Source organism: Enhydra lutris, unplaced genomic scaffold (genome assembly GCF_002288905.1).
Source record: "Enhydra lutris kenyoni isolate GAN:26980312 unplaced genomic scaffold, ASM228890v2 scaffoldscaffold4, whole genome shotgun sequence".
Classification (NCBI taxonomy): Eukaryota; Metazoa; Chordata; class Mammalia; order Carnivora; family Mustelidae; genus Enhydra; species Enhydra lutris.
This window is the reverse complement of record NW_019154088.1, coordinates 12,048,598-12,073,539: the sequence shown is the minus strand read 5'-3', so window position 1 is coordinate 12,073,539 and position 24,942 is coordinate 12,048,598. Positions and strand designations below refer to the sequence as shown.

The following is a 24,942-nucleotide window of genomic DNA, read 5'->3' as shown; positions in this document are numbered from 1 at the left end:
GAGAGGATGTTGCTGATTGGTCCCAGAACCTTTTAGCAGAAGCCTGGGAATTAGCCTCTAAAGACTGCTTAAAACTGAGCTCCATTTACCACTCCATCAAAGTAAGCATATGAGATAAAGTCAGTTTGACATTCCTGTCTTCTATGATATTGCAACCTTATACGTTTTATTACCTTTTTGGTTTTCATTTTTCTAAACAGTGGCACCATTTTTAGCCCATTTTGGCCTAGTTTTCTGTTTCCTTTATCGTTTATGGAAAAGTAATATAACTAATTTCAAAAAACATATAACTTTATCCACTGCTGATCAAATACCCAGAAGGGCCCCTAACTACTTGTTTTCCTCCTCTAACTTTCCTTTCTTCTTACCTCTCTTCTCCCAGACAAAAATTGCCTCTGTAGTCTGGATTAGAATCCTTACTGTTTTCTTAGTAGCCAAAAGTTGTGAACTTGTTGAGTAAAAAGATAATTTAACTTACTAGCTTATAATAGAGGTCTCTTTCTTTGCAATCCAGTACCACCTTTATTTATTTTTTATTGAGCATATATAATCCCCGTAGAATGCTCAAGTCTCAAATGTTCAGTTCAGTGGCTTTTGACAATTAATTGTACGTAACCACTACTCAGAACGAGATAGAGAACATCACCATGATTCCAGAAAGTCTCCTGATTCCTGCCTTTCTGAATTGAAATTTCTATCCATCTCTAGGGTTTTTCAACTTCCACATTAGCATGATGTCATTGTGGCTTCTTTTAGCTTTTGTATCCATTTCTTTCTTGCAGGAGACTGAAGAGCCAATTGTAGAGTGTCAGGAATGTGAAACCGAAATTTCCCCTTCACAGACTGGGGGCTCCTCAGGTGACCTGGGGGATATCAGCTCCTTTTCCTCCAAGGCGTCCAGCTTACACCGCACGTCAAGTGGGACAAGTCTGTCAGCCATGCACAGCAGTGGCAGCTCAGGGAGAGGAGCCGGACCACTCAAAGGGAAAACCAGCGGGACAGAACCCGCAGATTTTGCCTTGCCCAGCTCCCGAGGAGGCCCAGGAAAACTGAGGTGCAGACAGGGTCTCCAGAGAGAGAGCTACAGCAGGGGCAGGGTTGCTGACATTTTAATATCACAGGAAAAGGGGAGTCATGGGAACCCCCACCCCAATCCTCCAATTAGGATAATTCAAATCCTCTTCCTCCCCTTTTGTTCCTCTCCTATTTGGTTTTGCATGGGAGGTGGGGTGGAGCTCTGTGGGAGCTAGACTTCTAAGAAAATGTAGGAAAACAGGTGAGGGGACTTTGGGAGTGCTGGCATATGCTACTGCCATCCCCATTTTATGTAGCCTATAAGTGTTTTGGTTGGGAATACAAAAAGTTTAGGGTAGTGACCCCAACTTGACACATTCCTAGCTTCTTGTTATCCTCTGCAGGTGTCTAGAGCCTGAAGTAGAAGAGGAGGCAGGGCGGAAATGGGTTTGCTGTTTTTGAGGGCAGCAGTAGGAGGCTTTGTCAGGAGGGAATAGACTTGTGCAGAGGAGGATGTCCTTTCCTTATTATCCAACACTCCCACTCCCTGGCTGATAGTTTTGGTGGTGGGTGTTCAGACCGGCTTCCTGCTGCCCTGGAGGGCTAGCACATGTTGGCTTGGCATGTAGTTTAAGGGCCGTGGGGAGAGTTTGTGAAGAAAGGACCCAGTCGCAGGCGCTGTCAGACTAACCTGTCTTCATTCTCTAGTCCTAGAAAAGGGGTCAGTCAGACAGGGGCGCCAGTGTGTGAGGAGGATGGTGATGCAGGCCTTGGCATCAGACAGGGAGGGAAGGCTCCAGTCACGCCTCGTGGGCGCGGGCGAAGGGGCCGCCCGCCTTCTCGGACCACTGGAACCAGGTACCCGGGTAGTGTGAGATAACGCTTAGTCTATGACTTGTTCAGAAAAAAAGGGAGTAGAGAGAAGAGAGGGGAGTAGAGAGTATGTGGGGTGTCAGGAGGGACATGAGGGGTCCGCACCGACTGGGGAGTGGGCAGGGATCAGAGAGGCTACCGAGAAACCAGGCTTATGCCTGTGCGGGGTCCTCCAAGAACGGGCTGACAAAGGAGTGGGAAACCTGGTAGATAAGTACTTTTCTTAATTCTTACTGCTGCCCCCTGTCTCTTATCTCTCTTTAGAGAAGCAGCTGTTCCTGGCCCCTTGGGCATAGAGGACATTTCACCCAGCATGTCACCGGAGGATAAATCCTTCACTCGTATTGTGCCCAGAGTGCCGGACTCCACCAGGCGGGCAGACGTGGGTGCTGGTGCTTTGCGTCGAAGTGACTCTCCAGAGATTCCTTTTCAAGCTGCTGCTGGTCCTTCTGATGGTTTGGATGCCTCCTCCCCAGGGAATAGCTTTGTAGGGCTCCGTGTTGTAGCCAAGTGGTCGTCAAATGGCTATTTTTACTCTGGGAAAATCACTCGTGATGTCGGAGCTGGGAAGTATAAATTGCTCTTTGATGATGGATACGAGTGTGACGTTTTGGGCAAAGACATTCTCCTGTGTGACCCCATCCCACTGGATACAGAAGTGACAGCCCTCTCCGAGGATGAGTATTTCAGTGCAGGTAATAAAGGGGTGGAGTCTGTAAGAGATTTGCTGTGCCGGGGCCAGTCTTCTCTCCAGTCAGTTACTACCAAGAGTCCTCACTCCAGCGTAATTGCTGGACCCCTCTGCGGGGGTCTCCAAAGCTGTTCCATTCCTACTATACTGGTTACTTCCACACTGCCTTTTTTGTTTTCCTTTGTTGCTTATTTTTGAATGAACTTACTTTGGCATAATATTATATTTACAGGAAATATACAGAGTACTGTGCCAAGTACAGAATACTGGGATAGCGTAGGGAGTTGCTGTCCACCCCTCAGCCAGCTTCCCAGTTTTCCCTGTTGTTAATATCTTCCATTAGCATGGTACATTTGTCACAACTAAGAAACCAACCTAACTCCTTACTAACTAAATTCCAGACCTTGTTTGGATTTCACGAGCTTTTACGTGTTCTTTTTCTGTTCTAGGATCCAGTCCATTAGCCCTCATGTGTCCTTTGATCTCCTTTGATCTGTGACAGTTTCTGAATTTTTTCTTCTTTTTCTTGACGTTGACAGTTTTGGGGGATTAAATATTTTGTAGAATATCACTCAGTTTGGGTCTTCTCATGTTTTATTTGATTAGATCAGAGTGCTAAGGGTTTTGAAAAGAATGCTGCGAAGGTGAAGTGCACTTCTTTTGACATCACATAGAGTAGAGAGGCCATGACATCCACAGGACGTCACTGGTCTCGTTAGTCCTCATCCCTTGGTTAAAGTGTTTGCCAGTTTTGTCCACTGTAAAGTTAGTGTTTTTCCTTTTCACCACTGAGACTTACATATAGTACCTGCCTTGCTGGGAATCTAGTAGGTGAGTGGCAGATATATTGAAATATTTTTACTTAGGAAGAAGTTGTTTGTACTGTGTTTTTGTGCCTGCATACCTACCGACCATTTACTGTCTAGTTTGAAAAATGGTACCTTTTTTTTTTTTTCTTATAGTAGCCAGTTCCCCATAATCATGATGGTGACAGATCTGTATTTGTTATGACTGTTTCGTGTGCCAGTTCTTTGAATATATTGCCTCTTTTCTGTGAGCTAATTTGGAAATAAATGTTTGTGTTGAGTTTTGTCATTTAAAAATACCGTTTCTGGAGATTGTTCGGAATATGGATTAGAATATAATGGGCAACAGTGCCTCTGTTAAAGTATCTTCACACCTTCCTGTGATGTAGACTCCTGAGTAGTTGTTTCCCCTTTATTTTGTTGTTAAACTTAACCTTTTAGCGCTGAATAACAGCTCTGTGTGGCTTTAGTTAGTAGCATGTGGATTTAGGTCTTTTATGGTCTGTAGCTTATGTAGTTTGTATCAAATATATTCATTCTTTTTCAAATGTAAAGCTTATCGTGGGGGTCCTCTTAAGACCGTCTGTATCCAGGGTGAATTACAGCATCGGGGTTGGAGGGAGTCTGTGTCTCATTTATTAGGCTGTCTACTAATGTCAATGTTAGCCACCTTTAGTTTTAGTAACTCTTCATCAGTATGAAGTTTATTTTTGCTTTGGGCTTCTTTGTCCTTTTCAAGGGGGTCATTGTGATTTAGTTTCCTGATAGAGGTTTAAACAAGAGGAAAGGGAGTGGTTGTGTGGCATAGATAGAGAACCAAGGCTTGCTTTCATGTCTGTATTTCTTTCCTTGGTGGCATATGCTCTGGGTTTCTTTTAGCCCTTCATTCAAGCACAGGCTAATGGGGGAAAACAAATGGACCCTTTTAAAAGGTGTTCATGAGGGGCGCCTGGGTGGCTCAGCAGGTTAAAACCTCTGCCTTCGGCTCAGGTCATGATCCCAGGGTCCTGGGATCGAGCCCCACATCGGGCTCTCTGCTCAGCGGGGAGCCTGCTTCCCCCTCTCTCTCTCTGCCTGTCTCTCTGCCTACTTGTGATCTCTGTCAAATAAATAAATAAACTCTTAAAAAAATAAAAAATAAAAATAAAAGGTGTTCATGATAATGCATTGTTTTTACCTCATATATGTGTTTTCATACACACATATATATATTGCACACGTGTGTGTGAATTGTTTGATAGGTAGAGGGAACTTTTCATAGGTTTCAGAATGGGTTTTACCCAAGACCACACTGCTTGGTGGTGGCAGAATTAGACGTAAGCCTAGGTCTCCTGAATTCTAGCCCTGATCCCTTTTATATTCCACATTGTGTTCCTTCTAAATGAGAGGCCTTATTTTTAGGTTCTGAATCAGAGCAAGAAATAGATAAGAGGGAAAATTAGGCAGGAGAGGCAGAATTTATTTATTTTTTCCTTTCTTTGCTCTGTATCTCTGTTTTGATTTAGCCACACAGACACATGTTCTCTTTTAGCGTGATGTCATCTTTCACCTACAGCTTAACTCAAGAATTATCACTCAGCCTCCAAAGAAGCCAAGAAGGAAAGGTTTAGTAAGTTATAATGGAATTGTTAAGAAACCACATGTCTCACTTGAAAAAATAATTGAACTACTAACAACTCATAAAGGCTGGCTTTAGGAAGTTATTTTATAACTGAAGAGTTCCCTCTGTTAAGAACCTTTCCATGTCCCAACCCCAGGGTAGTAGCTACATACCTTCCTAAGTGGTGGTGGTGTCTGGGATTGACCACTGGAATTTCTTTAAGTACTGGCTTCAGCCCCCTGTTGTACCTTTTAATGCCTTGCCCCAAGCCTGCCGTGCAGAGCCATGGTGAGTGGGTGCCAAGCAACCTAAAACAACAGCAGGCCGCTCTTCTGTTGTTCCCACTCAGGGGTGGTGAAAGGGCACAGGAAGGAATCTGGAGAATTGTACTACAGCATTGAAAAAGAAGGCCAAAGGAAGTGGTACAAGCGAATGGCCGTCATTCTGTCCTTGGAGCAAGGAAACAGACTGAGGGAGCAGTATGGCCTTGGCCCATACGAGGCAGTAACCCCCCTCACCAAGGCAGCAGATATCAGCTTGGGTAAGACCTTTGCTTCCTAAAAAACTGCCCCCAGGCCCTGCTCTGTTTGTGTTAGGAGGAGTGAATTCTAGAGTAGTAAGCATGCTTCCCTAAATCTTACTACTCCTGTGGTGTATGAGATGCTGATGAGCTGCTGTTTTCTGGAGCCATTGCCTATCTCTGTTTCCTTCCCTGGACAAGACAGTAAGTCCTCAGATTCTTCTGACCTCCCCAGTTTTCTGCAGGGGGCCAGGCATACTTCAATCATGGCTGAGACTGAAACAGAAAAGGTGGTGGCTTGAAGAGAGGTTTTGTGCTGCCTGGGGAGGTGGAGGAAAGGGTGTGGTGATCTCTAACTCAGGCCCTGCCCAGCTTCTTGGAGTCCAGGGCCTCATGGTCTCGCGGAATTGACCAACCTTTGGCTTACCCTATCCTAGACAATTTGGTGGAAGGGAAGCGGAAACGGCGCAGCAACGTCAGTTCCCCGGCCACCCCCGTTGCCTCCAGCAGCAGCAGCACAACCCCTACCCGCAAGACCACAGAAAGCCCTCGTGCCTCCTCGGGAGTTCCCTCAGGCAAAAGAAAACTGATCACCTCTGAAGAGGAACGGTCCCCTGCCAAGCGAGGCCGGAAGTCTGCCACTGTGAAACCTGGTGAGTGCTTCCTTTTGCCTCATTCTCCCTCAGACCACTATGGAATGCAGGGCTAGCTGCCAGAGAGATGGAGCCTGAGAAGTGGCGGTGGCTCCTCTGTCCTGGCTACAAAGATGGGGTCCCATACAAGCCCCAGGAGGTACTCCGCTTACTGCATCCTCCTTTATGCATCTCCCAGCAGAGTCCAGTAGAGGTAGATAGGACATGAAATCTTGGTTGGAAACATTCATTGACTTCCGTGTAGGTTCTAAGAGGGGGAAAGAAGTACTGAATTTTAAGCAGATTCAAAATAGGTGAAACTGGTCTTACATATCTTCTTTACCTGGCACAATCTTCTACCTCAGGAAGCTCTGCTTCCCCCTCCCTTGCACCCAGGGTCCTCTGGCTCTCCCAGACTTCCTCTTGAAAGCTAGTACCTCACTCTGCATCTCCCATCCTTGTACTGTTCCCAAACAACTGCTTTCCAGTCCCTCATGCTTCCTATTATCAGGAATTTATCTATCTTTATCTGTATTTGTTTCAGTCTCTACTATGATCCTTTCACATCCATTGGGGTTCTAGAGACACAGGGGTAAAGTCCTCCTGTCTGCCCTGAGGCAGCCCTCTCAGTCCAGCATACCGAAGGACTTCATTGATTGTTACATGTCCATTGTCCTGGCACCAGAACTGCTTTTGTTTCCTGTGTATTTGGGTTCTGTCATCTCCATATATATCTCACACTCCTGTTGTGTTCAGGTTATGTGAGGCATGGAACTAACTGCTTTACACATAAGACCTCAGATAATCCCTATGAGGTATAGATGTTAGAATTCATGTTCCAGTTGAACAATCTGTGGCACAGGAGAGTGGGCTGACTTTTCCAAGGTGACCGAGTCATCCAGAAGTCACATTCAGGCAGTTTGATTTTGAAGTCAAAGCTTATACATACTGCATCAGACTGTGCTTCTCCTGCTGGTTTTGTTTTAGGGAGGCATGACCTGTCTGTCATCTTAGCCTCCTAATGAGGCTATGATTCCGCTTCTCCAAATCAGGTATTTGTTTTCTTTCTGTGGACTTATTGGGGCACTCCTAGCATGGGTGTTCTGGGAGTCCTGGGCTGGCTGGTTCACTTACCCACCACCAGGGGTTGGAAACTGGGACAATTGAAGCAGGCTGGTTTGATGGTGCTCCATCAGCGTGTAAGAACACTTTCTTACCATGTATTCTGTGCACCGTTCTGGTGAGGGTCAGGCATAGGATGGACTGTCTGCCAGGGACATTTCTTGGTAATAAAAAAGGTGGGCTTTTTGTTGTCTGTTTTTAAGGGCTGTTTCAAAATAACACATATCTTGGGGGATTCTGAGCACTGGGCAAAGAAAGTGGGCTGAAGATTTCCAAATAATTTTTCATTCCTACCTAAGCTTCGTTTGTATTAGAACCACCACCTTCTTCAAATGATCTCGGAAGTATTTGGTTTGGCTGTATAAAAACAATACTAGTTGATTTTAATCTATGAAAATAATGTATACATCATCATGACTGTAAAATTTAAATATATCCCATTTCTCTGCACTGTAAATTGGGTCCTACGTTATTGACCATATAGCTCAAAAAAGTTGGTCAGGACCTTCCCAGCCCATCCTGTCGTGCCCAGGCAGTGGTCTGTAGCCTTCTAGTAACTGTGCTCTGTCCTTTCCAGGTGCGGTGGGGGCAGGAGAGTTTGTGAGCCCCTGTGAGAGTGGAGACAACATGGCTGAACCCTCTGCCCTGGAAGAGCAGAGAGGGCCCTTGCCCCTCAACAAGACCTTGTTTTTGGGCTATGCTTTTCTTCTCACCATGGCCACAACCAGTGACAAGTTGGCCAGTCGCTCCAAACTGCCAGATGGTCCTACAGGAAGCAGTGAGGAAGAGGAGGGTAAGTCCCGAGGAAGAGGAGGGTAAGTCCCTAGGAAGCCTGGGGACTCTGACACTTGGGCACTTTCTTCCTTTCTGTTCACTTTATGAGCCTACAAAGGTGGCAGTCCAGGTGGCATCTCGGATCTTGGTCAGGGAAAGTTAATGAGCCCTGCCTTTTGATTTATAGACTGTTTCCACAGAATTCCTCTTGGTGGCTCCTCAACCCTGTGAGCCAGATGGGAGATAGATCTTACCGTCTGCTTTAAAGATGAGGAAACCAGCTTGGAGAGGTTAAATAATTGCTTTTTGTCTGCAGTAATGGTAGAGTTGGGACTAGAACCCCTGTTCATTTTACCCTACTATAGTCATCCGGATCCGTCAAGTTTCTGAATGCCTTGCCGCTTTCCCATCTGTGTGCTAGGGGCAACTGCTAGAGAAGACCCACGTGAGGGCCGAGTGCACTCTCTTGAGGTCTGAGTGTAAGACTAAGAATGTAGGGTGCCCAGAGCCCTTGGGTGATTACAGAGAAGCAGCTTCTAAGCCTTTGCAGCTCTTGTACCTCTCTTCAACCTTAAACCTCATCTGTATATTGCATTTCTGTGTTGTCTGTTACATAGGGTTTGAGTGAAGGCGGCAGTGGGGAGAATTAAAAAATTGTTTCAACTGTCTGAAAAGTGTGATCTAGGAGAGAAAATGGACAGATAAAAATGTATACACTGTAAGTGACTCAGCAGCATCCAGGTGGGATGATGTTCTGCAGGTTAGAGTTGAATCTTGCAAGAGGGGATCACATTAGGGAACATGGTTTAAAAGAGCAGCACTGCAGATCTGTGATGGTTGGCATGTCAGGTGCTTGGATGACTCTCTGCTAACTAACCAAAACTATATCTCACCCACTGTAGCCATGTGGAGATCTTTATAGGGACGCAGATCTTTACAGGTGGTCAGGGAGTTGCAGTTAGGGTTTATGCTGTTTGGAAGGTGCATAGACGGAGTCAGCCGCAGAGCGTTTCTAGCGTGCGGGAGCAGGTGGCATGTGTGGGGTTTCAGGGTTGTGCACCCAGCCTTTTTTGTCAGAATTGAGATAGGTATAGAATTGTCAGAATTGAGATAGGTATAGGTCCTACCTATAGGCAAGGAGATAAGGTGTCTGTTTTCCTAGCCAAGAGTGTAGTTTTACATTGATCATAATGAGTCCCTTGGGGATTGTGTGAGCTGTGTTGTGGGATCAAAACAGTGTGTGTGGTCTTGTTTTCTTTTGCAGTATTGCTAGACTCCGGACCTTCCTTATTCTCCAGCACACTCCTAGCCGTTCCCTAGACCCAGGACTTGGCAGTTCTGTAGATATTTTATTTGTGGGTTGGTACAGCATGGTCAAGAAAGCCAGCTTTGGTATGAGATGCAGACTGTCCAGTTCCTTAAGCGTCTGTGACCATATGTAAGATTAATAAACTCAGCTCAGAAGAATTCCCTCCATTGCTGATACATGAAATGTTTTTAATCCCAACCTTCTAACCAAACGTGAGGGAGGTAGGCCTTGTCTAAATGAGGAGGGAATTGGACTTTTTTTTAGAGAGATTTCCAGGTTTCTTCTTCTTCTTCTTCTTTTTTTTTTTTTAAAGATTTTATTTATTTATTTGACAGAGTGCACAAGCAGGGGAAGCAGCAGGCAGAGAGAGAGGCAGGGCTTGATCCCAGGACCCTGGGATCATGACCTGAGCCCAAGGCAGACGCTTAACTGACTGAGCCACCCACGTGCCCCGATTTCCAGGTTTCTTGTGGAAAATGTGGTTGTAGTGAACACATCTGTTTTATGTTGCTCCTTTATTGTTGGATTATTGCCCCAAAGTACTAAAGTCCTTGATACTTTTAGTATGTTGAAGGTCCCTCAATCTCAAAAAGCCTAAAGACATTTGTACTAGAACAGTCTTCTAACAGAATATTAAGAAACCATGTTTAAGAATTTAAGAATTTAAAGAAACCATGTGGTATTACTTGCAGATAAATGGGAATCTCTTAGATGCCACTTTAGATAAGGAGCTCATAAAATATTTGAATTCATTTAATGAGACCTATTTATTCATGAAATAAGAATATGGCACTTGGTTATTGTTGGGAGGCATACCATCAACGGCCCATCAGCCATGGGGATTTGACTCTAGAGTTGGGTTCATTTAGTACCTTCATCCTTTAGATGATGGAATTAAAAACCTGTTCATTTTAGCCTCTGGTGGGGCAGGGCCACTCATAAGTCGCAAATAAAATTTAAATCCAAAATGAGAAAAAGTAGAGGAGTAGACTGCTGCTACCTAGGTGGGATAATGTTTGATTACACAGATGCAAGGAACATAATTGGCGATTAAAACCAAAGAGGTCAGGACTAGAAACAGACCTGGATTAAGCAGATGTAACATAGAAGTCTTGGGAAAAAGAAAGGACCACGCGAGGCCTTGGCAGTGACTCAGCAGTAAGAGTGTTGGTACTAAAAATTGTGACGAGGTGTATTGAGATAGATCAACAGGATGCAGTGACAAGCCTGAGCAATAGTCCTGCTATATTCTGAGTTGTTTACAACCATTTAGAGTTTCCAGTTTGAGCTCTCATTTTAAGAGGAACATGGAGAATGCTTAGTCAAGAAAAGAGCAATGAAGGTGAATGGGCCAGCCAGTCAGACCTTCCCAGAGGTGTAGAGTCCTGACTGTGGGGCACCAGCACTCTCTGCGGCTCCAGCAGGCAAGGAGGGCAGCAGAGGGCTGGCCTCAAGGGGTCTGCTCTGCCGGTATTTACCACTGGGCATGAGGGGGATGGGAAGTGGTCCTGGCTCTGAACTCTTAATGAATTTGGTTGGGTTTTTTATTTGTGTAAGTTCATTAGAACTTAATTTCTCAGAAATCTTAAATTAACTAAAGTCTCTAATGTCTTGCTTTTTTCTTTTCTTTTTTTAATGTGTTATTTATATATGAGAGGAGCAGATATTTGGTCAAAAGAAGCAATTTCTAATTGCCTAGGGTCATTACAGCTTCAGCCTCATCTCTCATAACTTCTACTTCACCCTCAAGACTGTAATGCAGTCATTGATGTTCAGTGTCCTGAGGTACTTCAAGATCATCAAAGGTAGATAGTTTTCAATAAAAAGGTTGAAATAGGATTTTTCTGGCTAACCTTCACTTAATCAGTTACATTTTAGAAACCCTACTTTCTTTGAGCTTTCTGGTTCATCACAGTTTTAGTGTATAGAGGGTAAAACTGCTGATGAAGGGGGAATTTGAAGGCTTTGTTAGAAAAAGTGTGAATCAGCTATTCTTTATCTCCACAAGCAGGCAGAATTAGAGGAAATGGGCTTAGTTTGCAGGAGAGATTGAGGGTAGGCATAAAGGACAGCTTCTTGATGGTAAGGGTTACTCATATTGGAATACCCACCATGGGAACTGGTTGTGTGTCCATCCTTGTTAACAGTCCCATGACTCAGTACACAAACCTTTGATGTTTTTTAGGTCCAGGACCTACCCCATTTCTCATCTTCCCTACCCCTTCTGCTCTTGTCCCTTCTTTTGGCAGCATTTTGTAGTCCTCATGACAGAGCTCTTTCTGACCCATGGGAAAGCCCTTGATCCGTCTTTGGGATATAGTGCTATAGAGATAGTGGGGGAAGTGTGAAAGGAGGCAGTAAGAAGCAGTCTTAAAGTAGCGAATAAGAAACCAACTAGTAATTATGATCTTGGTTTTTTGTTTTTGTTTTTTTTAAATAGAATTTTTAGAAATTCCTCCTTTCAACAAGCAGTATACAGAATCCCAGCTTCGAGCAGGAGCTGGCTATATCCTTGAAGACTTCAATGAAGCCCAGGTGAGGAGTTTCTTTGTTTAGCTTCCCAGGTGGGTCAATGATGAGAAGAACCTGAGAGGGAGGGGATGGGTTTCATAGGCAACCCCATGAAAACCCTTTCCACAGTTCAGGAACTGGGAAACTGCTACAAGGTTTTGCATGAAGTAGAATTTTTACTTTTATGTAAGGAAGAGAAGTTGGAACCCTTATTTGTTAAAGGCTGTGGTTCTGTTTCTGGGACAAAAGCAGATTAAAACTTGTGTTTAATAGAAATCCCCATTATAGTGTTGCTGATTCTCAGCCTGGAAGATTGAATACCTGGGCTTGGGTTGTCCCTTGAGGGTTTAGGTCCCCAGAAAAACCTGCAGGTGAGGCAGGGAGAGTATCTAGGGCAGTGCCTTGGGCCTTTCATTGAGAGAGGAAGTGTTGGGCAGAAGGATAGGCTCAGCCCCATTTTGGGTAGTATTTGGAAGTGTTCAGATCTGTTCTCTGGAACTCAGGGCTGCTATTCAGGGGCTTTCTGTAGAAGTCACCAGACCTATTGGTTCTGTTCCTTTTCTTCCAGTGTAACACAGCCTACCAGTGTCTCCTAATTGCGGATCAGCACTGTCGAACCCGGAAGTATTTCCTGTGCCTTGCCAGTGGGATTCCTTGTGTGTCTCATGTCTGGGTCCATGATAGTTGCCATGCCAACCAGCTCCAGAATTACCGTAATTATTTGCTGCCTGCTGGGTACAGCCTTGAGGAGCAAAGAATTCTGGATTGGTGAGTATTTGAGAGCCCATCTAGGATGGTAGGCAGGAAGACAGCAAGCTTTTGGAGGGGGGAGAATCTAGGTGAGAGTGTATTTGTAGAAACTATAATTGTCATAGGATAAATTAGAGAATTTCAGTGAGTTCTTTTCATCAGTTCATCTAATTTATGTTCCTGATGTATCCTGGTTAAGGACCTTTTGAAAATATGTGAGGATCCATGTAGGTTCAGTATTCTTGACCTCTAAGGTTAGGGGACTAAGTTTTAAGCAAGGCATTTTATTCTCAGCCCCAGGATGGATCTGGACAGCAGAAGGGCTGAATTAGAATGCCAGGATTCCAGAAAATACATGATTCACAGGAGAGAAGGAGAGTGGTATCCTAATGCAGGACTTTGGGAAACATTCACATGGGCCCAAGTCCTTTGGCAGAAGGGCTCTTGTTGGAAGTGATCTGTCATGCTAAGGTCTTTTCCAGTTCTAAGCTGCTGTGTCTCTGACTCCTTCATAGGCAACCCCGTGAAAACCCTTTCCACAATCTGAAGGTACTCTTGGTGTCAGACCAACAGCAGAACTTCCTGGAGCTCTGGTCTGAGATCCTCATGACTGGGGGGGCAGCCTCCGTGAAGCAGCACCATTCAAGTGCCCATAACAAAGGTGCGTCCCTGCAGAGTGTGTGTGGTGGTACTGCTCTAGGGAGGGCCTCAGACCCGCGGGTGCTCGGCCTTGTGGTCTGACTGGCTGACCTTATCCATGTTTCTGAGAGAAGAAAGGTACCACCTTCAAGAGGTAAGCCACTAGGAGTGAGGCCCTGGGTTGTTGATGCTTCTGCTGCTGTCCAGTGCTGTACTGATAAACATGCCTATAAGGGTAGCATCTAATGATGGTGACTTTTCACTTTGGGTTGTGATCAGTAACACTGACATGAAAAGCTTGAGTTTGGGCTCAGTGCTATGCACTGGCTAGGAAGCATGTCTTTTTCCACGGAAGGCTAAATCCAGTCTCCTCTCTTCCCTCACCTTCCCCTGCTTCTGCAGATATTGCGTTAGGGGTATTTGACGTGGTGGTGACGGATCCCTCATGCCCGGCCTCGGTGCTGAAGTGTGCGGAAGCATTGCAGCTGCCTGTGGTGTCACAGGAGTGGGTGATCCAGTGCCTCATTGTTGGGGAGAGAATTGGATTCAAGCAGCATCCAAAATATAAACACGATTATGTTTCTCACTAAGGATACTTCGTCTCATTGATTTTATTCCCTGATGTTGTGGAGATTGTGTTTTAACCGGGTTTTAAATGTGTCTTGTGTGTAACTGGATTCTTTGCATGGATCTTGTATATAGTTTTATTTGCTGGACTTTTATGATAAAATAAATGTTGAATCTCTTCGGTTGTAGTAACTGGGATTTCTTCATCCATTTCTTTGAACTTAATTGCAGAACAAAAAGCAAGACAAACCTAGTACCTTCTGCGGTTTTCAATAGGCTTGTTCATAGTAGGAGGACAGCTAGCCAAGGTAAATAAGTGAAATTTTTAAAATTTTCTGTGGTATCTTTGTCAAAAGGTTATCCTGGGCTAAAATTCGACTTTCAAAAAAAAACCTGATTTTACAGTAGGCCCAAATCAATAGATGGAGCAAAGTTAAATAGAGTTGGGCATCTGTTACTTAAAGAAAATCATCTTAGAGCTGAGCTCACTGACAGCTGACCTGTGGGTACTGTACTCTGAGAACTAAAAAGGAAAAAGCACCAATTGCTGTGAAAGGGCAGTGACTATAAGCCTGATGGGATGACTTTCTGCAAGGATAAACATGAGAAACGCAGGGACAACACTTGGAAATGTTAGCAGCTCTGGCCAGAGGTCCAATTTTATAACTGTTACTGCTGTCATGGTTCCTAGAAGCTATTCCTTCCCTACCCCTAGCAGCATCCCTGTTGATGTCCTGTCATTCTCTGAAGCAGGAGTTAAAAAGTTTTCCCTGACAGTAAATATTTCAGGCCTTCTGGGCCATTTGACGGGTCACAAAACCTTTGCCATGACAGCATGAAAGCAATCACAGACAAGTAAATGAGTGTGGCTGGGTTCCAGTAAGATTTCATTTACAAAAACAGGTGGTGGGCCAGAGTTTGCTAACTTCTCCACGGACAGCAGTGGAAAGGGTTACCTCAGCACACAAGTGTAGGAAATAGGATACAGTATGTGGTAGAGAAGGACCAGAATCACTGGCTACAGACTGAGGCTGGAATGCTGCATTCTTTCTCATTATAGAGGGAGTTGTTCAATAAACATTTATTTTTGTTCACACCAATATGAACATTAATAATTATAGTAATGGTTGGGCCAGATTAGGGGAACCTTAACTTTTGTGGTTTTTCCAAGAGGGGATAATAAGACTCGCAGTTTTCAATATTTGGAACCTAGAAATTTGACCTCAGGCTTTTTCATAAGGACTCCTTTTCTTTGTTAAAATAGGAATAATTAAACATGTCGTCAATAGCTAAAATTGCCCTTTTTCCAGTCTGAAATAATTGGAAGTTACGACTTACTGCTGTCTCTCGCAGCTTGAACAGTACCTAGGCGCATAGTAGGTGCTCAACAAATGGACGTGTCTGACAGACGTTCTCCATGTAATGGATCTTGCAAGGTCAGCAGAGAGAGAGCTGGCACCACATGTCCTCCATGGTGGGTGAGTTAAGAACTCCCTTAAGATGGGGTAGACTTTTCCACACGGGAAGGATTTGTACCCATGAATGTTCAATAGTAGTAGCTTCTAGGAGGAAAGGTAGGGCCCTCAGTAGACGGCAGGCATTTGCAGAGCGGCTGGAGAGTGGGATGTTTTGAATTTTCTGTCACGGATGTGGGAACGCAGTGAGAGACTGCTGGTTTGTGAACCAGTTATTTTCACATCCCAAAACTATAAAAGAAAAAAAGAACCTCATCAAATATGCTTTCCCAAGATTTTCTTCAAAGAAAGAGTAATCAGGACAGCCTGTAATCTACTTAATGTCATCTTCTAAAACAGTTTCTTGGACTTCTCTGCTTAAAATCACTTAGGAAAAATCTGCTTGAGGACATTTGAGAAACAAAAAGGAGAACAATAAAATGCTTTTTAAAAATAGGAGAGACCTCTGAGAAAAGCCAACCACCACTGAATCTTGGTGCTGGTTCCACTGAATGTTGGATTAAAAAGCTAAGAACTTGAAGGGGTAATCATCTTTCCCATGCATGGAAGCTGGGTACTAGAAGCCAGGGAGGCAGCGTGCCCGGCGCTGCAGAGCTGGTTAATGTCACAACTGGGAACCGGCCACAGCCACTCCACTTCCCGGTTCGTTCTTCCTGCCCAGCTGAGATCTAAAAACCCATCTCAGCATCAGGAGTTTTAGTATTTCACTATGATGGTGGCTTTTACTAGAAGTTAAGCTTCATTAATATAAATAAAGATGATCAGACACAGCCCTTTATCTCAGCCTTAGTTTCCTTGTTTATAAAATGAGGCCATTTAGACGAGACGGTGGCTAACGTCTCTTAGCTCTGGAATTATAAATTGTTCAAAAGTCACACACACAGCGTCCACAAACTTCCCCAAGGCTTGTTCGTACCTGCCCAGAGTTCCACCGGCCTGGGTGTAATATTTGTTATAATCTAGTCGTAAGAGTAGTTGAGCCAAATCTGAGTTGATCTGATGGTTCCGAACGCTGGAGAGAATCTTGAATAGCAGGGAAGACTGGCGGCTGAAGCCCTGAAAGGGAGAAAGACCCGGGCTATCACTCCTCTCAGACTCACCAACTGTCCATGTGGAGTGAGGTGGGAGTGGGGGAGCTCCTTGAAAAACTCTTGCTCAAAATTCTACAGCACCAGCTGGCCTTCCCACAGCCTCGCTTCTCTTAGCTCCTAAAAGGTCTTCTTAGGACGGAGTCCACAGATAGCATGACTTTCTGTGAAACTCCACTCCCATGCTCAGTAGGAAGTTAGCATCCGCTTTCAAATTAATGTATTCTGTTGTATACTGGGGCTGGGGAGAGCCGGCGGCTTTTTGTTAAAGATAATTAAAATCCCAGTGAAGCAGAGTTCGTTCAAGGAAGTAAGGAGGTTGGATAGGAGAATGTGAGAACAAAGCCAGTGCATGTTTGTGGGCTGAAGAAACTATTCACAGCTGAACTATTTTTGAACGCTGAGATGATGGCACATAATTAGCTACTTCAGAATGAACTGATAACAAGATACAAAGATTAAAATGTTGGTTATTTCTGTATGTATGTATGTATTGGGGGAAATGCTTTATTGACTCTGAGGAAAAGATGGTGATTCCCCACTGGCAAAACATCCTCCACCCTCTGGACAGGGCTGCATACGGCCAACAGCCAGGCAGACTCACCTTCACCAGGATGCCCAGCTGGGCCGCCCCACGTTCATCCAGCGGGCCCAGGTTCTGACTGACCAGCGAGCAAAAGCCGTGACAGAGATCTAGGATTTCGTTCAGGCAGTGAAACACCTACCCAGGAAGCGGTTGGTATTAGGAAAAGAAGGAAGATACATGTAGGATATTAAAAGATAGGGGAAAACAGTCTAAGAGCTACCTTATTCCCACTCTTTGACCTCAGGAGAGACAATGTCACATGTCAGTCCTGCTGGCCCCTCAAAATGCAACAAGTGGAAACCAAACTCTTCCCTTCCTGCAAAGATGCTATCATTCTCTTAGTCACCCCTGCACAAACCTTCCGCTGTAGTCACATCACACTAGTCATCATTTCTTGGGCCCACCCAGCGTGCTCCTGCCCTGAGCTTTGCTTTCACTGTTGGTCCCTATACCCAGGATCCTTTCCTTGAAGCCGCTTCATGTTCTGCCTTCTCAGTGGTACACTCCTTTCCCCATGTAGCCTTTAGTGACCCCTGCTTCTATTATCTATACTGTTCTCTTGGCCCCTGTTCAGGCCGCCTGTGTTGTTCCTGGTTTATGTATGTATGTATGTATGTTCTGTTTCTCCAACTAGATTGTGAGCTCCTTAAGGGCAGAGCCATGACTTATACCTCTTTGTATCCCCAGTGCCTTGCACACAGTAAGCACTCAATAAATATTTAATGGTGACCACCTGCTCTCATCTTCTCCTTTTCCCAAGGATGCGCTCCTGCCATTTGAGGACAGTCCGCCTGTCACAGTAGCTTTTGGTGTTGTCAGTTCACAGAAAGAGCCCTTGGGACTGGCATCTGTGTAACCTGCTCTCCCTCAGTGCGGCAAAAACAGCTTCGGATAGGAACAAAGAGAAGTCTGCAGTGTTTGTGGTGTGGCAGAACTGAGGGAGAAGAGCTGGCTGACATCAGAGATGAAGTGTGATCTATGTAACCCATATAATCAGAGAATCTATGAGGGGTTATTTCAGCCTTCCCGCTTTCTATTCTGGAATTGGCATGCATGTTGAACTTTAAAAAACACCGGGGGGTGCCTGGGTGGCTCAGTGGGTTAAAGCCTCTGCCTTCAGCTCTGGTCATGATCCCAGGGTCCTGGGATCGAGCCCCGCACTGGGCTCTCTGCTCAGCGGGGAGCCTGCTTCCTCCTCTCTCTGCCTGTCTCTCTGCCTACTTGTGATCTCTGTCAAATAAATTAAAACAAACAAAAACAACAACAACAAAAAAAACACCAGGCCCTGGGTTTCACTCCAGAGATTCTAATTTAAGTGTTCAGGGTCCCAGATTTTTAAAGCTTCCAGGTGATTCCCATGTGTAGCCAAGGTTGAGGGTAATACACACACACGGGCAGGGAGACACTATTCCTCTTGGCTGTGAAAACAACTTGGAACTTGTGCATCCTGGCCCAAAAGATTGCTAAGAAAGTACTATATGTGCTTTCGTTAGTCTTTCTGTGGTGTCAGGTTTTTTTTAAATTAAATCCTTTCAGCACATACTCTATCTTCTGTAGCTGCTCACCACATCCCCAGGATACAATATTTCAGAAATTCAAAGACATTTAAGTTCCCTTTTAACATTCCCTTTTAGTTTTGCTTTAAGTTATTAAAAAGGTCTGAAAGTGGAGATTCAGCAATTGTTTAATGATAGTATCCTGGCAACTCAGGATCTAAGGGAACAGTCAGGCGAGAAGCAGTCTGAGGAAACCAACAGGCCTACTTACAGGTTTCAACAAGATAAAGGACTGAGCCAGCAGATTGCTGAGGAAGTGGTCATGAGCCAATCGGATGCTTTCAAAGTCACGGGTGGAGTTGATCTGATGCAGAAGCTGTGAGAACTGAGACTCCAGCACGTCCACCTGATGGGCAGGGACACAGGTACTTTCAGGACCCAGCACATTCTAAGCACTCAAGGACATTAAGATGCCTGACAGTATGAAAGAGAAAGTCTCCCTCCTATTCAAGCCACTTTAAAGCTGACCAAAGACCCCTTTGCATTGCTTAGCTTTCTACAAAGTTACCTGTCTAATGCCTAAGAAGCTCCAAAGTTCTGGCAGATCGCCTCGCCTCATGCCACATCCCCTCCACCAACTGACGTTCTAGCCAACTCTAAACATGAGGGTCAGATCAACAAGAATTAAATACTGCACTGCTGACAAGAACCCTAGACTCAGTCTCCTTCCCTTCATTCCCACTTTCTTCTAAAATGCCACCAAGAAACCCTGCCCAGTGATAAAATCTGTGCCTTTTCTCAACCCCCAACATTTCAACCACTGCAGGGTTGCAGTCCCTCTTGAGTCAACCCCGTCCACCTCCCAGACTTTGGTCGCCCTTCCTCTAGTCAGCCCTGGGCCCGGACCTGGAGATAGTACTGAAGATTATCCACCAAGAAGGCCATGTGATTTCTTAGGCGCCACTTGACAGCGTCTGTCTGGTTGGACTTGAGGTGCTTGCGCTGCATCTGGAGGGCCCAGCAGTGCTGCAGCTCGGCCTGCACCCGGCGCACGCTCAGTAAGTACTTGAAGACGACATTGTACCTGCGACAGAAATGTCAGGCTCTTCAGGAATAAAACTTCATTACCTACCTCACCTGCATGACAGACCCTAGGACTCTGGGCCTGCCACCTGTTCCCTGAGAGGCAAGGGAGGCAAGGAGAATGGCTAGAGCTGTGGCTGAATGGACTGTGGCTCATTGAGATGGTGGAATATTACATAGCTGTCAAAATGAACGTGCTTCAGCTGCACAGCCCAAGAGGACTCCTAGCAGTAGGATTCTGAATAAAAAGGTAAATCTCAGAGTACATAGAGCCTTTTATACTTTTATTCAATAAAGCTTAAAATAAGTGGGTAGGAAAAAAACATACATTGAGGGAAGATATATTGATGTTATAGAACTAAATATTAAAAGGACAGATAACGGGACTGTGGGAGAGGGGGAGCCAAGGGAGGGAGACTAAGAAAGACCGTTACTGTTGGTGTTCCAGTTTCTGTGCTGGGAAGTGCTTTTACAGCGTATGTGAAAGGAAGGCAGGAGGTCTTGTGTGGCCCAATAATAACAATGTGTTAGGAGGCAAGGATTTCAGTTAATCGAATTTTCTGTCCCAAAGAAGAGAATGCAATTAAGGGCTTCCTAGCTCCTGCCTCACGGCAAGCTCAGGGCCTAGCTGCCTCATGCTGAGCCCCACGCTGAGGACACACATGGGAAGAACAGCTGATTCCTAGTGAAACTGGATATATTTACTTGTTCATAGGCAGACTTGCAGAAACCAATATGATTTGGTTTTTAAGATCATCTATTTCTAATGGAACAACCTAGTAAAAATAGTACACTTTGTTTGGATTCGGATTTGAACAAACCAAAACATAACAAGACATTTTTGGATAACTGGGAAAGTTTCATTCTGTACCAGATATCAAATAAGGACTTGTTGTTAATTTTACTGGCTGTGATAACTGCGCTGTAGTTACACTGACAACACACCGGCTCTGCATCGCACATTGATGGAGTCAAACAACATGCCTGGGCTTTGCTGTCTAAGGCTCTCACTAAAACAAGAGATGGAACAGGTGACGCCGACAGACGCTGCAGCTGGATCATGTATACGTGGGGGCCGTTATGGTCCATGCTTTTGTTTGTTTGGAAATTCCCATAATAAAAAGTTTTTAAAACTACATCAGAGATTGATTTTTTTCAAGGGTGTTCAGAGCTTATCAAGTGAGGATGTACGTGTTTGCCTGTGGGACACTGGGAGTGGTGAAGGCTCAAGGACAAGGAGCAACTTCCTTCGTTGGGCTGTGGGCCCTGAACCTGCCCCCCAAACTCCTGGGACCAGCCTTGTCTTCTCCAGATCATGCCTAGGCTCTCATACCCTAAGCTTCTCTACTCAGAAAGGTAGAGAAGACTGGGAACAGGAGCAGAGGGTGGAAGAGAGGCCCTTTTGGTCATCATTTTCCTTTATCTCCATTCCTCTGGCCTGAGCACAACAGCTACTGTCCTCCAGCCACAGCCCGGGCCAGGACAGGATTTGAGAGATTTGTATAAGTGTGGGGACGGATTCCACAGGTGACTACTAGCCAAGCCTGCTTCTCCACCTCCCTTCCCCTAGAGCTCTGGTTTCCTGCCTCGGGGACAGGAGGTCCTGATGGAACTGAGCAACAGCACCTGGCAGGCTCTCAGGATAAAGAATAAAGCTGATCCCAGAGCCTCTTACCACACTGGTCCCGCTCCCGTATTCCATCCCAGCTTAGCCATCCCCACTGCCTCTCCCTGGGGGTAAGAAGGCGAGCTCCTCTGCAGTGGCTCAAGTCCACAGCAAACGTCTGGGCTTGGAAAGTCTTCCCAAGTAGATCAACAAAAAATTACACAAGTTCTAGGGAGGAAACTTGCTAGTCTGATGGAGTTGGCAAGGGCCAGATTCTTCATGAGGTGCTCAAGACTGCATCTTCCAGAGGCCACAGACAGACAGTGTGTAAACTGCTGATTGTGCGACTTAAAACATGACAACAGGCACCTGGCCGGCTCCATCAGTGGAGGCTGCGACTCCTAATCTCGGGACTGTAATTTCAAGCCCCACACTGGGTACAGAGATTGCTTAAAACATAAAATCTTAACAACAAACACACACGCCACCACCACACTGGTGGTTTGAGGGTCTGACACTTTCATTCATCCCAGCACCCAGCACTCAGCAACCCCCAAGGCCTCATGTCTGCAGCTTCACTTGCTAAGCTTTTCTGTCCAGCCCCTGAAGGCAACTGCATTTGCAGCCTCCGACTTACAGACTGTACGACCACCAGCCACGTGGTTATCCTGTGCCCAAGAATTCTATTCCTATTTATTTCTACCCTTGCAAGTCAGGTCATACTGACCTAGGAGAAATTCAGAAATACTCACTTTTCCAGAACAGCAGGGGTGAAGAGAATGTGTAGCGGCCACTGCACTTTGTAGGAGAGACCGAGGGCTGCCCAGCCTGATGCAGGGGCTTCCCGGGGAGATGTTTCCCGAGAAGGCCCTTCTCTTGCCTGAGCAGCATCTGTTAAGAAAAGACAACGTTGCTCATTCAGAACCAGGGCTTTGACAAGGTGAGTCACGTTCATGGGAGAGTGCTCATCACTTGAGCCTATAGTGTCAGAAGCATACAGGTGACAAAAAGGGGACTTGCATTAGAAGGCAAGTGAGATTCTCTTAGGAGGTCTCTCAGATTCTTTTTTCAGCCTTAAAAGTCTGGTGGCTGGAAATAAACAGAGACCATTCCAGCAGCAGGGCAAAAAAAACCATGGTCTGGGAATCCTGCCTCGCCTCTCTGGATTTCCCTTTCCTCCCATACAAAATAGGTCCCCAGACAACGTGACTTCTAAGGTCCAAAATGAAATGGTTTCTGTGGAGGTGGGTGGAAGCACGGATGGGAGAACAGATGATGAACCCATAGGAGCAGAAAGATGCAAGAAAGAACGGCAAACCTTTATGCTCCTTTCCATGATACTCGATTGTCAAGTGCAACAGAGGGAGAAGGTTGTCATCATCCAGCAGAACCTTGTGTGCGGACTGCTGGAAGGCCACATTCACATCTGCAAGGGGGGACACAGTGGCTGACGAGAACGCTAGGCTACATAACAGACCCAGATGCCGCTGGCTTTCTACTTCTCTAGCCCACCTGACACTAATGGTGGGATGCGTGGAGACAGGCTGCTTTTACCTGCCTCGCACGCGTTCCCCCTTCTCTTGCTGATAATAGCACCCAGTTTTCCCTAGAGAATCACCCCTCCCAGTATTAGCCATGTGGTTCAGTGGGGTTGACAATACCTGATGCTAGGGGTAGGCAGGAGACCCAGGCATGCTCAAGGGAATGTAATACTCTAACTTGTTACACTATTTTGTTTAGGGATATGAACATGACTCCAGCCAAGCCAATCCAGAGGCTCTATTCAGAGTAGAGTTTTTCTTTTTCTTTGTTTTTCTTAGATAAACTGGGATTTAGTGGGATGTGAGCTTGGTTGGAGGCCATCTTGCTACCATATGGAGCAGGCCTGTCTGAGAAAAAAAGGCAGAGGTGAAAGATGGAATGGCACCAAGTCCTGAAGGCGTCATGTGAGCCCCCGCATCAGACTTTGCCTAAAACCTTCATCCTCTGGCCTTTTCAGCTATCAGAATCAATACATTTTTCTTCCCCTTTGCATGAGTTTGAATTGGGTTTTCTGATATCTGCAATGAAAAAGTCTTGTGTGAATACAGTGGCCATCTATTTTTATAGAGTCAGAAAAAAGGAAACCTTAGTCTCCCCCCCATTTCCTTTTTAAAAATTTTTATTTATTTATTTATTTATTTTTATTCTGATCCTTTCCCGACTCTCCTCACATAGTCTGAATGGGAATGGTTGTCATTCCCATTAGTCAAGGGTGAACACTTCAAGGGTGTATCTTAATGTTGGACATCTTCGGTGCGGGGGTATGTTTATGATCTGGACTGGGCTAATCAAAACCCCCTCCTGGAATCTTTTAATTTGCTACCAGAGACACTGGATTTGGCTCCTCCAGTAGATACTGTGAGGTACTTGCTCGAAACTATTGCTGGCCATGTTTCCAAATTGGAGTGGAAGGCCATCAGAGAGCATGGAAGAGGCACACACAAGATACGGTAAGAAAGAAAATTCTAGCAATATTCAAGTCCCTAGTTTCTGTTGTCTGAAGCCCAGCTATACTATCCCACTGGAGTTACAGATGAAATAGCAAATAAATTCCTCCTTTCTACATAGGTTGGTTCAGGTTAGGTTTCCATCATTTGCAACCTAAAGAACTCGAATATAACAAGGGGCAGTAAGTAGCGCTATGTCTGTCCCGTAGGAATGTAGGACGACACTATGATAACATAATACCTGATTTATACCTACTCTTCCAGGAAGGATCAAGAGGCAATTCCCAGCAACTTCAGTGTGCAGCCCACCAAAGGGCCTTCCATCTTTGGAAACCCTGCTCTCTAACTCATCAGGCTGCTTTTAACGTGGAACAGACTGAACGGTTCAGCAGAAGTCAAGAAACACCCTACAACATCAGTCAACCGGAAATTCTCAGGCCCAGAGGGCAATTACCATGTTCAGTTACTGCAGTGGGTGGTGTTTTTAACATGTGTTGAGCTGTGTCAATGAAGGCCTGAAACAGTTCTCCACGTCCCAGAAGATAAAAGTCTTTAATGATCTGCAGAAAGAATGTCAATTTACAGTTCAGTGATCTAGAAAGGCAGGAGCTGCTCACCGTCGTAATTACACATGAAGTTGCTAATCTGATCAGTGTGAGCCCAGCCTACAAAATGATACAGGCTTTTGGCATTTCACAGGGGCACATTTCCCAACTCGTCAAGGCAGGACAACTGGTGTCTTTAGTGTCATTTATTCAATGGCGACACAAGTCTGTTCTGCCAGAAGAAAGTAAACACCCAAACCTTTGTGCTACAGTACATGTGTAATATTAGGGAGAATTTGCCCTCTTGGGTGAGGACATGTGAGGCCACTCTGGAAGTCTGGGTACAGGCAACCAATGCTCTCAGGGAGAGCCTACAGAATAAAGTCGTGCCCACCAGCATCATTTTAAGAATTAAAAGACGGGGGCGCCTGGGTGGCTCAATGGGTTAAAGCCTCTGCTTTGGCTCAGGTCAAGATCCCAGGGTCCTGGGATCAAGTCCCACATCGAGCCCCATATCAGGCTCTCTCCTCAGCAGGGAGCCTGCTTCCCTTCCTATCTGCCTTGTGATCTCTGTCAAATAAAAAAAATAAATAAATAAATAAAAGAATTAAAAGACAGCTATTACCTTCAGCTGACCCAGTAAATCTGACTCTTCTACCATGAGCTTCCAGAGATGCTGTGAAAAGAACAAAACAGGAACAAAATTTCATTCCAATGAAAACTTCTATAGAGAATGGTTTTGTGGGGCACCTGGGTGGCTCAGTCA

At 45.3% G+C, this 24,942-nt stretch overlaps 2 protein-coding genes across 11 annotated transcripts in view; one reads left to right on the top strand and one right to left on the bottom strand.

Moving 5' to 3' along the window:
• Positions 1-13,996, top strand: part of LOC111158598 (tumor protein p53 binding protein 1) — a 76,160-nt gene extending 62,164 nt beyond the window's left edge. For 7 of the 8 annotated variants that reach the window (XM_022520774.1, XM_022520743.1, XM_022520728.1 and 4 more), the window contains 10 exons: positions 783-1,054; positions 1,723-1,872; positions 2,152-2,582; positions 5,334-5,525; positions 5,942-6,157; positions 7,836-8,051; positions 11,782-11,876; positions 12,421-12,620; positions 13,118-13,263; positions 13,644-13,996. In XM_022520774.1, the coding sequence (XP_022376482.1) occupies positions 783-1,054; positions 1,723-1,872; positions 2,152-2,582; positions 5,334-5,525; positions 5,942-6,157; positions 7,836-8,051; positions 11,782-11,876; positions 12,421-12,620; positions 13,118-13,263; positions 13,644-13,831 (2,106 nt within the window). In that variant the 3' untranslated portion in view covers positions 13,832-13,996. The remainder of the gene's footprint in view (positions 1-782; positions 1,055-1,722; positions 1,873-2,151; positions 2,583-5,333; positions 5,526-5,941; positions 6,158-7,835; positions 8,052-11,781; positions 11,877-12,420; positions 12,621-13,117; positions 13,264-13,643) is intronic. The other variant, XM_022520753.1, reaches the window with a different exon arrangement.
• Positions 13,997-14,825: 829 nt separating this feature from the next.
• LOC111158656 (tubulin gamma complex associated protein 4) overlaps positions 14,826-24,942 on the bottom strand; it is a 37,548-nt gene continuing 27,431 nt past the window's right edge. For all 3 annotated transcript variants that reach the window (XM_022520851.1, XM_022520862.1, XM_022520857.1), the window contains 9 exons: positions 24,802-24,852; positions 24,086-24,191; positions 22,461-22,568; positions 21,895-22,033; positions 19,360-19,537; positions 18,725-18,859; positions 16,976-17,092; positions 16,200-16,339; positions 14,826-15,514 (listed from right to left, as the gene is read on the bottom strand). In XM_022520851.1, the coding sequence (XP_022376559.1) occupies positions 15,502-15,514; positions 16,200-16,339; positions 16,976-17,092; positions 18,725-18,859; positions 19,360-19,537; positions 21,895-22,033; positions 22,461-22,568; positions 24,086-24,191; positions 24,802-24,852 (987 nt within the window). In that variant the 3' untranslated portion in view covers positions 14,826-15,501. The remainder of the gene's footprint in view (positions 15,515-16,199; positions 16,340-16,975; positions 17,093-18,724; positions 18,860-19,359; positions 19,538-21,894; positions 22,034-22,460; positions 22,569-24,085; positions 24,192-24,801; positions 24,853-24,942) is intronic.